We start from the raw sequence: 17226 nt of genomic DNA, 5'->3' as shown, positions 1-17226 counted from the left end.
CCCAAGCCATAACTGTTAAATAGCCAAACTGCTAAATAGTCAATTAATGGTACCCGAACTATCTGCACTGACTCTATCTTGCACTGACCCTAAGCTCACTCACTAGACTTTATATACACACCATATACACACTCACTCACACACACTACACAAATCCCTCACATATTCAAATACTACATATGTGCACATACACACACACACACACACACATCCTGACACAACACAAACAAACACACACACACACACACACTTTTACACTCATCATTTGCTGCTGCTACTGTTCTTTATTTTACTCTTATTATTAACTATCTGGATGCCTTGTTACTTTACCCTGCTTTCATGTACATAAGAACCTCGTACCCCTGCACATTGATCTGGTACTGGTACTCCCTGTATATAGCTCCACATTGATCTGGTACTGGTACTCCCTGTATATATCTCCACATTGATCGGGTACTGGTACTCCCTGTATATAGCTCCACATTGATCTGGTACTGGTACTCCCTGTATATATCTCCACATTGATCTGGTACTGGTACTCCCTGTATATAGCTCCATTCTTGTGTATTTTATTTTATTCCTCTCGTGTTAGTTACTATTTTATTTTGTATATATCTTTTAAAACTTTGCATTGTTTGTAAGGTTTGTAAGCAAGCATTTCACTGTAAAGTCTACACCAGTTGTATTTGACGCTTGTGGTAAATACAATTAGATATGATCTGTTCAGTGTCCTCAGATGACTTGAAAGTTCCTAAAAAATTTATATATATGTATACTATTCAAAAATGCCATGTTTTTTTACATGCAACTCTGCCTCGTCACTCACAGAGCTATGGCATGGAGACAGCCCTCCACGGAAGACAAATTGGCATTATAAATCATGAGAGCATCAGTGCAAAGAGATGCTCTCATTGATAATGTCTTGCTCAACTGCTAACTGCTATGGAACATGATGCAATGCATCATCACGTGTACCAGTGTCAGCTTCTAGTCAGAGAACATAAGAGAGGCAGGCCTTTCTTAGTACAAACTACTTTGTACAGCTGTACTGTATGCACATTTCAGTATGATTATTACGTCAGATGGACCACATTGCCTACATATTTTGCGGAACAGCATAGAGAAGTAAGAGCTGGTGAGGGATGGAACCATAAGGAGATATAGGGCAGGGCAGGCACAAATAGGAATGAGCTGATCGGAGCGCTCAAAAGTTGTGTTGCATGGGGATGAGGTTATCGAAGGCCAGGGGACTTAGTCATGATTAAAATTCTGAAAGAGTTCATAGGGTGATTCACAAGTTGGTCGCATTCACACTATATCACATGGTGATAATCTTGTAGTGTGAACATTTTATTTTCATTTAAGATTCAACTATATAGGCTCAACAACATTAGCCAACTCACAGACAATATTGTAGTCAATGTTCTACAGAGTTTCTATTTTGAAAGGACCAAAGAGCAACAAGACCAAACTCTGTTAAGTGCTACAGCTAGTGCTGTTCCCTGTGACATAGGGGATGATATCAGATGATCTGATGGTTAAAAATAAGTGGCAAGAGTTGTGTAACAGGGTGTGTAAGGGAAGACACCTGTATAAGATCCAGGAAAAGGTGGGGGCAGAGAGGTCCTCAGGCCGAGAGAGAAGTGAGGAAAGTGTAGTCACAAGGCTGAGACTGGGACGTACAAGGCTAAATAGTACATTGAAAGTGGTGGGGAAACATCTGACTGGGAGGTGTGATCATTGTCAGGAGAAGATGAACACAGTGGAACATGTTCCATTTCAGTGCCAGAAATATGTGAGAAAGGGAGCACATTTTATTAGATTTGTGGAGTAATGGGGTTGAAGAGCCAGGATTAAGTGAACTGCTGGGGAAATCTTCAGGGGATGTAGTATTTAATTATGTATTTTGTTTCCTTAGGGAGATTAGATTATTGGGTAGGATTTAGACCTTCACTGTCTCTGGTTCACACTCCAGTCCAGTTGGTGGCGGTAATGCACCTTAAGTTGGTTGCCAACAGCCGTATAAAATCCACAGACGAAGAAGAAAAAAAAAGAATAAGAAGAGTTTTTCAAATAATCTCAAAGCGGTTCAAGAGCAAAAAACAAACAAGCAATGTACAGTATTATGACAGGTCAACCAAGAGAGGCCATGTCTTTTAATGCTGCATCCTCTGAAGATGGAGAGGGTCAGTTCATGGCTTGAGTGAAGGGAGCTGGTCAGAGGATGGTAGATGATATTGATGGAGTCTGCTGATGATCTTGTAGATATGGGCAAGTCTGGGAACCAGCCTGAGACTTATAACCACTGGGCTTCCACTCTGTGTTGCCTCCACTTGGTTGATGCAGCTCTGGGCACCAAAAAGCTCACCACACAGAGTTCAGAATAGTATCCAGTCGTCCTCACTACAAGCCCTCTGCCTCAGCACTGCTGTATTCATTAAGTTCTCAAAGGATCACGAACTGGCAACAAGGTGAAACAAAAAAAGCTGTTAATGTGTCCCTCTAGGTGCATTTTTTAAAACTAAGACATTTGCTAGCTAGCCAGCCAAAAATATGTATCCTGTCAGTCAACCACAAATCCGTGGCTCAAAACCACCAGATATATGCAATAAAAACTAATTGTTATCAAAATAAATGTTAAAAAGTTGAAAAACACATTTGTACAATAATTACAGAGCTCTCTGCCTAGGCTTCCTATAGTAGTTAACCATCTGCGTTGAGGGACCAAGCGGTCAGCACTATTGCAGAAAATAAAGTGCATGTGAATAAAGTCCTTCGTGTTATGTAGTGTAATAATTCACAACATCAAAAGGTGATGTGGTGTATGTGATATAGAAACACCACCTACAGCAATTGATTGAAAATCGAGCCACTTTACCTTTAAGGTAAGCGGATGTCTGTTCCCTGTGGTAGAAGAAAGACAGAACAGGAAATATTGTACCTTTTCAAGTACATTGTGACGCATTATATATTTTTTCTTCCGCAGACCAAGGTGTGATTTATTTATAATCTACAGTCTTTCAAATAAACATCACACGAGTAGAAAAATATACCCCCATAACAAATATACTTATAATCAAGATTTGTTCTATCTGTGCCCATAATGTCTTATTTTCGCATCATTTCTACAAATTCATAAGGAACAGTTTACCTCTTTATGTGATTGGGTAGTTGTTTCTGTAACAAGAACCACGTGGTTTCGGTGTAGACTTCTGTCATGGCGGGATACATGAAATGGAAAAATGGACCCCTCTCCAAAATAGTTTTGCTAATTGTGCTTTTGTGTATATTAGGTACACACCAAACCGCAGGTATAGTATATAGCAAGCTAGGAAATTTGAGGCGGGATGGGGAATTGATAGCCAATTTGAAATGAGTGATGCTAACTTTTTGTTTGAGATGAGGCAAGCTATCGAGCTAACGTGCAAATTTAGCAAACGTTTTAACTGGTCCAGCCAGGTGACCTAACGTTATAGCTAGCGAACTAACGTTAGCTATCCTGTCAGTATCCAGATGAGATTAGACCCTTATTATATACAGTCATTGGATTTTATATATCTCATTCTAGCTAGCTAAGTGATTAAAATGGAAAGTTAAACTAGTACCAGAAACTAACGTTAGCTAGCCAGCTGCTGCAACCCTCCGAGTCCACATTCCACAACCTTTACTTGCTTAGCTAATGTTAGCTATAACATACATTTTCGGCTATAACCAAGTCAGCTAACGTTGGCCAAATACTTAAATCGTGGTCTGTTTCTGGTGTCTCACTTACGTTACATAAGCTAGTAGATATGTAGCTACTAGCTAAACCCTGTCATGGAAGCCAATGTCCAGCTTGACTTTAGTTGGCTTGCTAGCAGATTGTGCAAAGCATACAGAAGTTTGCTGGTGAATACAGTCCGTGCCCTCACAACTTGCAATTTTCACAGGAAGTAATATCAACATAATCAATATCAAAGATGGCCAGGAGTCTGAAAGAACAGGGTCGAGTCACTTCTGCTATCTCAACCCAATTGTCCCAGGTTGGAAGGAAACATGGACAAGAATCCAGGTAAGAGAAAAGTAGGCTAGTCCCAAATCTGTTTGGGCTCTTGCCAACTTCATTGTTGTCATGCCAATGAGTGGTAAGGAGTTGGCATGATAGCACAAACAGGCTGGTTCTCAGATTTTACCAGTTAAATGTAGACACATACATTTTTTTTTATATTTAACTTTTCTGAAATATTTTATTAAAGGGATATTTCAAGATTTTGGCAATGAGGCCCTTTATCTACATCCCCAGAGTCAGATGAACTTGAGGATACCATTTATGTCTCTGCTTGCTGTTTGAAGGAAGTTGCTAACTAGCGTCAGCACAATGACGAAGTAGATACCCATAGACTTCCAGTCATTGTACTAACACTAGTTAGTATTGGCTTGTGAAACTGCCTCGAGCTTCCTACGTACTGCAGACAGACATAAATATGGCATCCACGAGTTCATCTGACCCTAGGGAAGTAAATTAAGGGCCTCGCTGTCAAAATTCTGAAGTATCCCTTTAAAATATGCAAATATGGTGATATCTCATTAAATATGTGAATTTTTGCATATCGCGCAATTCCATTTTTATGGACACTGGTTGATATTTTGGTTTAATTTTGATTAGACATTCTAGGACCGGACGTGTCCAGAGCACATAGAAAGATGAAAACAAGTATTTATCCACAATCTGTAAAATACTAAAGACAAAAAAAAAAGTTTCCTAAGAAAATGTTATGTAGAATCAAAAATGGACAACATCAATTTTCTCTGGGCGATTCTGGAGAATATACAGTTGAAGTCGGAAGTTTACATACACCTTAGCCAAATACATTTAAACACAGTTTTTGACATTTAGTCCTAGTAAAAATTCCCTGTCTTAGGTCAGGATCACCACTTTATTTTAAGAATGTGAAATGTCAGAATAATAGTAGAGTGATTTATTTCAGGTTTTATTTCTTTCATCACATTCCCAGTGGGTCAGAAGTTTACATACACTCAATTAGTATTTGGTAGCTTTGCCTTTAAATTGTTTAACTTGGGTCAAACGTTTCGGTAGCCTTCCACAAGCTTCCCACAATAAGTTGGGTGAATTTTGTCCCATTCCTCCTGACAGAGCTGGTGTAGCTTAGTCAGGTTTGTAGGCCTCCTTGCTCGCACAAGCTTTTATAGTTCTGCCCACAGATTTTCTATAGGATTGAGGTCAGGGCTTTGTGATGGCCACTCCCAATACCTTGACTTTGTTGTCCTTAAGCCGTTTTGCCACAACTTTGGATGTATGCTTGGGGTTATTGTCCATTTGGAAAACCCATTTGAGACTAAGCTTTAACTTCCTGACTGATGTTGCTTGAGATGTTGCTAAAATATATCCACATCATTTTCCTGCCTCATGATGCCATCTATTTTGTCAAGTGCACCAGTCCCTCCTGCAGCAAAGCACCCCCACAACATGATGCTCCCACCCCCGTGCTTCAAGGTTGGGATGGTGTTTTTCGGCTTGCAAGCCTCCCCCTTTTTCATTATGGCCAAACAGTTTTATTTTTGTTTCATCTGACTAAAGGACATTTCTCCAAAAAGTATGATCTTTGTCCCCATGTGCAGTTGCAAACCATAGTCTGGCTTTTTTATGGCGGTTTTGGAGCAGTGGCTTCTTCCTTGTTGAGCGGTCTTTCAGGTTATGTCGATTATAGGACTAGTTTTACTGTGGATATAGATACTTTTGTACCTGTTTCCTCCAGCATCTTCACAAGGTCCTTTGCTGTTGTTCTGGGATTGATTTGCACTTTTCGCACCAAAGTACGTTCATCTCTAGGAGACAGAACGCGTCTCCTTCCTGAGCGGTATGACGTCTGCGTGGTCCCATAGTGTTTATACTTGCGTACTTTTGTTTGTACAGATGAACGTGGTACCTTCACGCGTTTGTAAATTGCTCCCAAGGATGAACCAGACTTGTGGAGGTCTACAATTTGTTTTCTGAGGTCTTGGCTGATTTCTTTTGATTTTCCTATGATGTCAAGCAAAGAAGCACTGAGTTTGAAGGTAGGCCTTGAAATACATCCACAGGTACACCTCCAATTGACTCAAATTATGTTAATTAGCCTATCAGAAGCTTCTAAAGCCATGACATAATTCTCTGGAATTTTCCAAGCTGTTTAAAGGCACAGTCAATTTATTGTATGTAAACTTCTGACCCACTGGAATTGTGATACAGTGAATTATAAGTGAAGTAATCTGTCTGTAAACAATTGTTGGAAAAGTGAATTGTGTCAAGCACAAAGTAGATGTCCTAACTGACTTGCCAAAACTATAGTTTGTTAACAAGAAATTTGTGGAGTGGTTGAAAAACGAGTTTTAATGACTCCAACCTAAGTGTATGTAAATTTCCGACTTAAACTGTATCTAAGGATAACCACACAAAATGTGGTGAATGCAGATGCTTCTGAAGCTGAGAAAATGAGTTGGCGTGTGGTTAGTCTCACTTTTGGGAAATTTAGTCTGCCAAACCCCTATTTATACCCAATCACCATATCTTCAAATTAAGTTACTAAATATACTCCAGTTTGTAACACTATGAAATGGGCTTTGAAATTGGGTGTAATTTAATGTACTGAGCTTCGAAATTATTGATGTATGTCCATTTTAAAGATATTAAAATTTAATACAAATGTTGACGGTTATGATAAACCAAGGAAAATAAACATTTTCATAAAGTTTACATTTTTGTTTACTTTTTGAAAATACTAATATTAGTGGAAATTTCATTTCAGCCTGTGGTGCCTTGCTTTAACAGAAAATGCCTTTGGGAAGTATTCAGACCCCTTGACTTTTTCCAGATTTTATTACGTTACAGCTGTATTCTAAAATGTATTAAATCTTTATTTTTCCCGTCATCAATCTATTCACAATACCCCATAATGAAGAGCAAAAAACAGGTTCTTAGAAATTTGTGGTAATTTGTAAAAAAATGTATAAATGAAATATTACATTTACGTAAGTATTCAGACCCTTTACTCAGCAATTACAGCCTCGCGTCTTCTTGGGTATGACGCTACAAGCTTGGCATACCAGCATTTGAGGAGTTTCTCCTATTCTTCTCTGCAGATCCTTTCAAGCTCTGTCAGGTTGGCTGGACAGCGTTACTGCACAGCTATACTGAGCAAAACAAAAAGGTCATTTTGAAAGACAGGGTCCTGAAAAGATAATTCGTAAAAATGCAAATAACTTCACAGATCTTAATTGTGAAGGGTTTAAACACTGTTTCCCATGCTTTTTTAATGAACCATGAACAACTAATGAACATGTACCTGTGGAACGGTCGTTAAGACACTAACAGCTTACAGACGGTAGGCAATTAAGGTCACAGTTATGAAAACTTAGGACACTAAAGAGGCTTTTCTACTGACTCTGAAAAACACCAAAGGAAAGATGCCCAGGGTCCCTGCTCATCTGCGTGAATGTGCCTTAGGCATGCTGCAAGGAGGCATGAGGACTGCAGATGTGGCCAGGGCAATAAATTGCAATGTCCGTACTGTGAGACAGCACTACAGGGAGACAGGACGGACAGCTGATCGTCCTCGCAGTGGCAGACCGTGTAACAACACCTGCACAGGATCGGTACATCCGAACATCACACCTGCGGGACAGGTACAGGATGGCAACAAAAACTGCCTGAGTTACACCAGGAAAGCATAATCCCTCCATCAGTGCTCAGACTGTCCGCAATAGGCTGAGAGAGGCTGGACTGAGGGCTTGTAGGCCTATTGTAAAGCAGGTCCTCACCAGACATCACCGGTAACAACGTCGCCTATGGGCACAACCCACCATCGCTGGACCAGACAGGACTGGCAAAAAGTGCTCTTCACTGACGAGTCGCGGTTTTGTCTCAGCAGGGGTGATGGTTGGATTTGCGTTTATCGTCGAAGGAATGAGCGAGGCCTGTACTCTGGAGCGGGATCGATTTGGAGGTGGAGGGTCCGTCATGGTCTGGGGCGGTGTGTCACAGCATCATCGGACTGAGCTTGTTGTCATTGCAGGCAATCTCAATGCTGTGCGTTACAGGGAAGACATCCTCCTCCCTCATGTGGTACCCTTCCTGCAGGCTCATCCAGACATCCATCCAGCATGACAATGCCGTCAGCCATACTGCTCGTTCTGTGCGTGATTTCCTGCAAGACAGGAATGTCAGTGTTCTGCCATGGCCAGCGAAGAGCCCGGATCGCAATCCCATTGAGCACGTCTGGAACCTGTTGGATCGGAGGGTGAGGGCTAGGACCATTCCCCCCCAGAAATGTCCGGGAACTTGCAGGTGCCTCGGTGGAAGAGTGGGGTAACATCTCACAGCAAGAACTGGCAAATCTGGTGCAGTCCATGAGGAGGAGATGCACTGCAGTACTTAGTATCTGGTGTGGCCACCAGCAGCATTGACTGTCACTTTTGATTTTAACCCCCCCCCCCCTCCTTTGTTCAGGGACACATTATTCCATTTCTGTTAGTCACATGTCTGTGGAACTTGTTCATTTTATGTCTCAGTTGTTGAATCTTGTTATGTTCATACAAATATTTACACATGTTAAGTTAAGTTAACTGAAAGTAAACGCAGTTGACAGTGAGAGCACGGTTCTTTTTTTGCTGAGTTTATTTTCAGGTCTCCAGAGATGTTCGATCAGGTTTATGTCCGGGCTCTGGGAGGGCCACTCCAGGACATTCAGAGACTTGTACCGAAGCCACTCCTGTGTTGTCTTGGCTGTGTGGTTAGGGTAGTTGTCCTGTTGGAAGGTGAACCTTCGCCCCAGTCCGAGGTCCTGAGTGCTCTGGAGCAGGTTTTCATCAAGGATCTCTCTGTACTTTGCTCCGTTCATTTATCACTCGATCCTGACTAGTCTCTCAGTCCTTACTGCTGAAAAACATCCCAACAGCATGATTCTTCCACCGCCATGCTTCACCATAGGGATGGTTCCAGGTTTCCTCCAGACGTGACACTTGGCATTCAGTGTTCCATCTTGGTTTCATCAGACCAGAGAATCTTGTTTCTCATGGTCTGAGAGTCCTTTAGGTGCGTTTTGGCAAACTCCAAGCGGGCTGTCATGTGCCTTTTACTGAGGAGTGGCTTCCGTCTGGCCACTCTACCATAAAGGCCCGATTGGTGGAGTGCTGCAGAGATGGATGTCCTACTGGAAGGTTCTCCCATCTCCACTGAAGAACTCTAGAGCTCTGTCAGTGACCATCGGGTTCTTGTTCATCTCCCTGACTAAGGCCCTTCTCCTTCGATTGCTCAGTTTGGCCGGGTGGCCAGCTCTAGGAAGAGTCTTGGTGGTTCCAAACTTCTTCTATTTAAGAATTATGGAGGCCACTGTCTTCTTGGGGACTTTCAATGCTGAAGACATTTTTGGTACCCTTCCCCAGATCTGTGCATCAACATAATCCTGTCTCAGTACTCTACGGACAATTCCTTCGACCTCATGGCTTGGTTTTTGCTCTGACATGCACTGTCAACTGTGGGACCTTATATAGTCAGGTGTGTGCCTTTCCAAATCATATCCAATCAATTGAATTTACCACAGGTGGACTCCAAACAAGTTGTAGAAACATCTCAAGGATGATCAATGGAAACAGGATGGACCTGAGCTCAATTTCGAGTCTCATAGCAAAGGGTCTAAATACTTACAGTACCAGTCAGAAGTTTGGACACACCTACTCATTCAAGGGTTTTACTATTTTCTACTTTCTCCAATTTTCTACTGAAATAAGACATATGGAATAATTTAGTAACCAAAAAAGTGTTAAACACAGATTTAGATTCTTCAAAGTAGCCACCCTTTGCCTTGATGACAGCTTTGCACACTCTTGGCATTCTCTCAACTAGTTTCACCTGGAATGCTTTCCTAACAGTCTTGAAGGAGTTTCCACATATGCTGAGCACTTGTTGGCTGCTTTTCCTTCACTCTGCGGTCCAACTCATCCCAAACCATCGCAATCGGGTTGAGGTCGGGTGATTGTGGAGGCCAGGTCATCTGATGCAGAACTCCATCACTCTCCTTTTTGGTCAAATAGCCCTTACACAGCCTGGAAGTGTGTTGGGTCATTGTCCTGTATAAAAACAAATGATAGTCCCACTAAGAGCAAACCAGATGGGATGGCGTGTCACTGCAGAATGCTGTGGTAGCCATGGTGGTTAAGTGTGCCTTGAAGTCTAAAGAAATCACTGACAGTGTCACCAGATAAGTACCCCCACCACATCACACCTCCTCCGTGCTTCACGGTGGGAACCACACATGCGGAGGTCATCTGTTCACCTACTCTACGTCTCACAAAGACACTTCGGTTGGAATCAAAAATCTCAAATTTGGACTCAGACCAAATGACAGATTTCCACTGGTCTAATTTCCATTGCTTGTGTTTCTTTGCCCAAGCAAGGCATTTCTTATTATTGGTGTCCTTTAGTAGTGGTTTCTTTGCAACAATTCGACCATGAAGGCCTGATTCACACAGTCTCCTATTTTTTTTGTATTTTCTTTTTACCTTTATTTAACTAATGTTGAGATGTGTCTATTACTTGAACTCTGTGAAACATTTATTTGGGATGCAATTTCTGAGGCTGGTAACTCTAATGAACTTATCCTCTGCAGCAGAGGTAACTCTGGGTCTTCCTTTCCTGTGGCGGTCCTCATCAGTGCCAGTTCCATCATAGTGCTTGATGGCTTTTGCGACTGCGCTTGAAGAAACTTTAAAAGTTCTTGAAATTGTCCAGATTGACTGACCTTCATGTCTTAAAGTAATGGACTGTCGTTTCTCTTTGCTTATTTGAGCTATTCTTGCCATAATATGATTTGGTCTTTTACTGACTTGGTCTTTTACCAAGTAGGGCTATCTTCTGTATACCACCCCTATCTTGTCACAAGACAACTGATTTGCTCAAACACATTAAGAAGGAAGGGAATACCACAACTTTTAACAAGACACACCTTTTAAGTGAAATGCATTCCAGGTTTTTACCTCATGAAGCTGGTTGAGAGAATGCCAAGAGTGTGCAAAACTGGTCATCAAGGCAAAGGGTGGCTACTTTAAAGAATCTGAAATAGAAAATATATTTTGATTTGTTTAACACTTCTTTTGGTTACTACATGATTCCGTATGTGTTATTTCATAGTGTTAATGTCTTCACTATTATTCCACAATGTCGAAAATAGTAAAACATAAGAAATACCCTGGAATGAGTAGGTGTGTCCAAACTTTTGACTGGTACTGTATGTAAATAAGGTATTTCTATTTAAGTTTTAATACATTTAAAAATTATTGAAACCTTTTTTTGCTTTGTCATTTATGGGGTTTTTGTGTGTAGATTGCTGAGGATTTGTTTTAATTTAATCCATTTTAGAATGAGGCTGTAACATGTGGAAAAGGTCAAGGGGTCTGAATACTTTCCAAAATGCACTCTATGTTTTATATTTGTGTGGAGCTAATACTTGTCTTATTGCCGACAGATTCGAGTATGGAGCTCGAAACAGCTGAAGGTGACTGTTGTGGAGGATGAGGAGAAGCTGCAGGAACTAGAACACTTCAGTGTTTGGGGTCTTGTGCAGTACCTAATGCTTGAGCAGACCAATGAAACCACCATCAGCATCAGCCTGTTCAGCCCAAAGACCTGCTTCAAGATCGACCCCATCAACCTTGGAGCACAATACACTGTAATGCCCATACGAAGTAAGTTAAAAGAAAGGTGGGGTATCTTCATAAGTTACATGCCTATTACATATTGATTTCATGTGGAATCTTTGCTGTCTCTGCTTTACTCCTGCAGAATTTGACATTTACATGTTTGTGACATTCCTGGCTGGAGTGCTGTTATTCAACTTTGCAGACTCACTCAGCAGGTAACTAAATGAATTGTGTTCACATTTTACCCTCTATTTTAATGACATGATCCTGATAATCTCGCTATGATTGACATGGCTGCGGGAAGATGTTTAGGGGTGGGGCTGTAGAGAATTTATTCTCCCCGCGTTGCTGAGGACAATTTTTGTCCGCTCATACAGGAGTAATAAAGGCCCAGTGAACACCTTTTTTTTTTTCTTCATAAAATGTGTATTATTATTTATTTCTGATTTGTCAGGTGATGCACAACACCCCTACTTCCCGCAGCTAGGATGATTGATGTGTTTTTGTGTTGCTATCTAACAGGAGTCAGGTATTCTATTACTCTGCTGGCATGAGCACAGGTATGATTGCCTCCCTTATCATCCTCATCTTCATCATGGCACGCTTTCTGCCCAAGGTAAGAAGTCAAGTCTTCTATATCAAGGCCTCACCCACTACTAACACATTTTGATTTGAACAAAGCAAAAAGTCGGGGTGTACCCTGATAGTTCATATTTGGGAGACATTTCTGATTTGTATCATGTACGAGAGTCATAAAAATATATGTTTAGATTTCATACCCCATATCTTCATTTTCTTTTCTCAGAAAAGCCCATTTTACATGGTAATAGTTGGTGGCTGGTCCTTTTCCGTTTACATCATCCAGCTTGTGTTCAGGAACCTGCAGATGATTTTGAGAGAGCACTGGCACATGGCTTTCGGTAAGTATCGATTGTAATAAACACAATCGCAACAAACTGTGGGAAGTACCTTGTTTATCGCTCAAACTCTTTGTATCTGGTATAAGTTCACAACCATTGCTCCATGTTTGTAGTAGGAACAGTTGAATTAATTGTTTCTGTGTACTTTAGGCTATGCTGCAGTGGTTGGGTTTATCAGTTTTGCTGTGTGCTATCATCATGGCCCTCTTGTGGAGGAAAGGAGTATAAATATCCTGTCCTGGACACTGCAGTTGTTTGGCCTGCTACTGATCTACAGTGGGATCCAGGTTCAGCAAGTGGCGTTGGCCATCATCGTGGCTGCCTTCTGCTCTAAGAACCTGGAGTATTCCATTTCATTGATCCTTCTTGCTTGGCGGTAGTTGTTTATAACTCTAAAGATTCCTTTATTCGTGTTTATTGGCATTTTTAATAATGTTAGAATTCTCATTGTGCAGCAAAGTCAAGCCAACTCTGTGCTGGAAGCCAGAGCCTCGTCGGCTGCTGACTGAAGAGGAGTTCCAGAAACAGGGGGAGGTGGAGACGCAGCATGCCCTGGAGGAGCTGAGGAAGTACTGCAGTAGTCCAGACTTCAGCAAATGGAAGACCGTCTCTCGACTTGCGTCCCCAAAAAGGTGACAGTCAGTAGCATTGAAATACCTACTGAAATGTATGTACTGCTATCCTGAAAAGCTAGATTTCGGTCCCAGGGTGACTGTTGTCTTTTTAGGTCTACTACTAGTCATGTAACTGTCTCTCCCATTTCTGGTTAAAACTAAACATATGATCAGTATTGTTCAAAAGCTTGATGTTAAAGGCAATGATGTTGTGATCCACAGGTTTGCCGATTTTGTGGAGGGCTCACCTCACCTGATATCGAATGAGGTTTCTGTGCACGCGCAGGAATATGGATCATTCTTTGAGGATGATTTCTTTGACACGGATGAGGAAGATGAGGAGAATATGATGAATGCTTTGAAAAAAGAAGACCTTGGATGGAATGACAGAGACTTGTGAAGGTGAATAGATGTGGTTATTTTCCTGTAGCAAGGTTAATGGAGCATAGTGCTGACTGGTTTTCAGCCCCTACAGCTCTCCTCCAACCATAAGACAGGTGCTCATGAATCGTCATGGAGTTGGTAGGATCTGGCCATTGCTAGGCCTGTGTGATCATGTCTGGCATTCAGGTTGCGGCATACATTATACTGTACACTGAGTGTACAAAACATTAGTAACGCCTTCCTAATATTGAGTTGCTCCCCCTTTTGCCCACAGAACAGCCTCAATTTGTCGGCGCATGGACTCTACTAGGTGTCGAAAGCGTTCCACAATGGTGCTGGCCCATGTTGACTCCAATGCTTCCCACAGTTGGGCTGGATGTCCTTTGGGTGGTGGACCATTCTTGATACACACGAAAACTGTTGAGCTTAAAAAACCCAGCAGCGTTTCAGTTCTTGACACACTCAAACCGGTGCGCCTGGCACCTACTACTACCATACCCCATTCAAAGGAACTTACATTTTTATCTTGCCCATTCACCCTCTGAATGGCATACATACACAATCCATGTTTCAATTGTCTCAAGGCTTAAAAACAAAAAAAGTGACCTGTTTTCTCCCCTTCATCTACACTGACTGAAGTGGATTTAACAAGTGACATCAAGAAGGGACCATAGCTTCACCTGATCAGTCTGTCATGGAAAGAGCAGGTGTTCCCAATGTTTGTATACTCAGTGTAGATTGCTTATGGCAACCTGTTTTGGTTATCGACACAAAGCCAGATTCTGACTAGAGAAATGAGAATGTAGTATTTCTCAAATTAGGACTGAGTCCTGTGTTTGAATTCAGCTAAGAAACCTATTGGTCAGTAAGTGAAGGTTTATGACCACTAAGAATGGGGTATTTTATTTTATTGGAGGAATGTCACAACTTTATCTTGGTCTTAACTGCAAGGTCATTTTTGGACATTTGTTTTCTTTGGTACTATTGTTGATTTTACGTAACATTTTTTTTTTTGCGTCATCAAACACGTGCCGATGTAAACGGGGAGCAATTCATAGCTGACAAGTTTAAAAATAAATAAAGGTGAACTGACATCTGTTTGGGAAGAAATTCATATTTCGGTATTTAAAGCACGATGTTTACAGCCATTGAGCCTGAATTTATATCATTTAAAAAAAATTTAGTGGAATAAAAACAGTAATGTGTAAGTGTACCATTGCAAGTATTAGAACCTTTCTTTGACGGTGTGTGACATGTCTACATTATGTTAGTTCTTAGTTAGTTACTTTCATGTTTTGTTTGGACTGAGATTTATGTATTTATAAATCCCTTTTCACATCAGCAGTTGTCACAAAGTGCTTCTACAGAAACCCAGCCTAAAACCCCAAACAGCAAGCAATACAGATGTAGAAGCACAATGGCTAGGAAAAACTCCCTAGAAAGGCTGGAACCTTGGAAGAAACCTATAGAGGAACTAGGCTCTGCGGCGTGGCCAGTTCTCTTCTGGCTGCACCAGATGCAGGTTATTTAGAGTACATGGCCATTAAAGCCAGATTGTTCTTCAAGATGTTCAAAAGTTCATAGATAACCAGCAGTCAAATAATCACGTGATTATAGTGCACGTGTCAGATTCATTCCACGGAGGGCCGAGTGTCTGCAGGTCTTTCCTGCTCCCTTGTAACTGATTAGTAAGGAACTCCCCTCACCTGGTTGTCTAGGTCTTAATTGAAAGGAAAAAAACAAAAACCAGCAGACACTTGGCCCTCCATGGAATGATTGTGACACCCATGTTACTTCTGAGGTGCTGACCTTTTGCACCCACTGTAAATGTCAGTTGGCTTTTCAAATCTGAGCATTCAGAGGTCGAGACAGCAGGTGCAGTAGAGAGAGGGTCGAAACAGCAGGTCCTGGACAAGGTAGCATGTCCAGTGAACAGGTCCGGGTTCCATAACCGCAGACAGAATAGCAGAAACTGGATGAGCAGCACGACCAGGTGGACTGGGGGCGGGGACTGCCAGGGGTCATCAGGCCAGTTAGTCCTGAGGCATTGTCCTAGGACTCAGGTCCTCCGGGAGGGGGGAGAGAGAAGAATTAGAGAGAGAGCATACTTAAGATCACACACACAACACCAGATAAGACTGGAGAATTACACCAGATAGGACAGACTATCCTGCTGGCATAAATACTGGGGACGGGGTTCGAGGACACAGGCCCGTCCAAAGTTACCCTCGGACAGCATTTCACAAGCATTGCCTTAAAAATTGATAATACTTTTATACTGTGAGATATTGTACTTTTGTATTCTGGCCTCTATTCTGTGTTGTGGAATTGGCTATGCATAAGCCTTTACAGATTTGGTGGCCAGGTAGTTGTGTACTGTTCATTGTAAATAATCATGTGGATGTCAATAAATTAATGATATTGTAAAATCCCACTTCATATTGAGACATAATTTCCACCAGTGGAAAGCCCACTCACCTGTTACTGTAGAAGGGGAATACTCAGAGGAGCATAAAGCCCTAGAAAGATGGTGGTACTGAATGATGCATTGTCTGTATGAGTTGTACTGAAACTGCTATACATGAACAACAGGGGGTGCAATACACCTTTTATGTGGATATACAGTATTTCACAGTAAGCATACAGGTAACCCAATTTTGCAGTTACAGTAGTCTCTGGTGAGGTGGGTTTCCTCCAACAATAACCTGCCATCAGAGAAGACTTATCTTTTTCCACCCATTTTTATGAGGTTCTCAAGCTACTCGGGGACAGTTACCTAGAATCCCCAAAGTTTTCCTGATGAGCAAGAGCAGAGAATGTTCACAAAATTATTTCCAAACTGAATAATGTATATATATATATTTTTTTTTTCTTCACATTTTGGAGAAATATCTAGTTTCATGAGTTGTGGTTTCTTAAAACACTGATAGCTGCATATTCCTAGATGATTCTATGTGAAACTTCAAGGGTACTTCTGATATGCTTCAGATAACAACCTCTACTCTGAAATTCAGTTAATAAATGACACAGTCCCCCTGTATTTAACAGAATGCTGTTGATGGGCATAGTTATAAATACTGGCGTTGTAATTTTTGCATGTTGTAATTCAAAGGCATGCATCATAAAATCAGTGGTTGTGGGAAAAAAAAGTGGAAGCAGAACCACTGATGACCTATTTGACCTGATGACCTGTTTTTTGGGTAAACCTGGATATTCATCATCAAGTAATGTGGTTGTAAATGGGGGTATCAACATGTATCCAGGAGGTATGGCTAATTGGTATTATGCTGTATATTTATTTTAACTAGGCAAGACAGTTAAGAACAAATTCTTATTTACAATGACGGCCTACCCTTGCCAAAACCGGACGACGCTGGGCCAATTGTGTGCCGCCCTATGGGACTCCCAATACTCCAAATACAGCCTGGATTCGAACCAGGGACTGTAGTGACTCCTCTTGCACTGAGATGCAGTGCCTTAGACCGCTGCGCCACTCTGGTATTTTCTGGTATTTAGGGACAAACACCCAATGCTTTGACTAACTAAAATGTTCACCTTGACAACCTTCAATAATACCACATTTCAGAATAGATTGTCATCCTGTTAGCTGCAATTCACAAGCCAGGTGGTGCAAC

At 41.5% G+C, this 17226-nt stretch overlaps 1 protein-coding gene and 1 long non-coding RNA gene across 4 annotated transcripts; one reads left to right on the top strand and one right to left on the bottom strand.

The window, feature by feature from the left end:
- Positions 1-1298: 1298 nt before the first annotated feature.
- On the bottom strand, positions 1299-3105 carry LOC106567186 (uncharacterized). The gene is made up of 2 exons (XR_001320012.3): positions 2879-3105; positions 1299-2460 (listed from the first exon to the last, which is right to left on the bottom strand). It is a non-coding gene; the product is annotated as an uncharacterized LOC106567186 (long non-coding RNA).
- Positions 3106-3131: 26 nt separating this feature from the next.
- On the top strand, positions 3132-16025 carry LOC106567184 (nuclear envelope integral membrane protein 1). 3 transcript variants are annotated; one of them, XM_014136197.3, is made up of 10 exons: positions 3132-3311; positions 3930-4051; positions 11499-11718; positions 11816-11888; positions 12196-12289; positions 12479-12593; positions 12744-12969; positions 13049-13225; positions 13430-13609; positions 13866-16025. In XM_014136197.3, exons 1-9 carry the CDS (start codon positions 3218-3220, stop codon positions 13605-13607), a joined length of 1299 nt encoding a protein of 432 aa, XP_013991672.1. In that variant the 5' UTR covers positions 3132-3217; the 3' UTR covers positions 13608-13609; positions 13866-16025. The 3 variants fall into 3 exon arrangements, with proteins under 3 accessions (XP_013991672.1, XP_013991673.1, XP_013991671.1); XM_014136198.3 differs by having other exon boundaries at positions 12744-12936; positions 13430-16025; XM_014136196.3 differs by having other exon boundaries at positions 13430-16025.
- Positions 16026-17226: the final 1201 nt, after the last annotated feature.

The sequence above is a fragment of the Salmo salar genome, chromosome 13 (assembly GCF_965601325.2).
Source record: "Salmo salar chromosome 13, fSalSal1, whole genome shotgun sequence".
Taxonomy (NCBI): domain Eukaryota; kingdom Metazoa; phylum Chordata; class Actinopteri; order Salmoniformes; family Salmonidae; genus Salmo; species Salmo salar.
The sequence above is the reverse complement of the archived record's forward strand: the minus strand, read 5'-3'. Positions and strand labels throughout refer to the sequence as shown.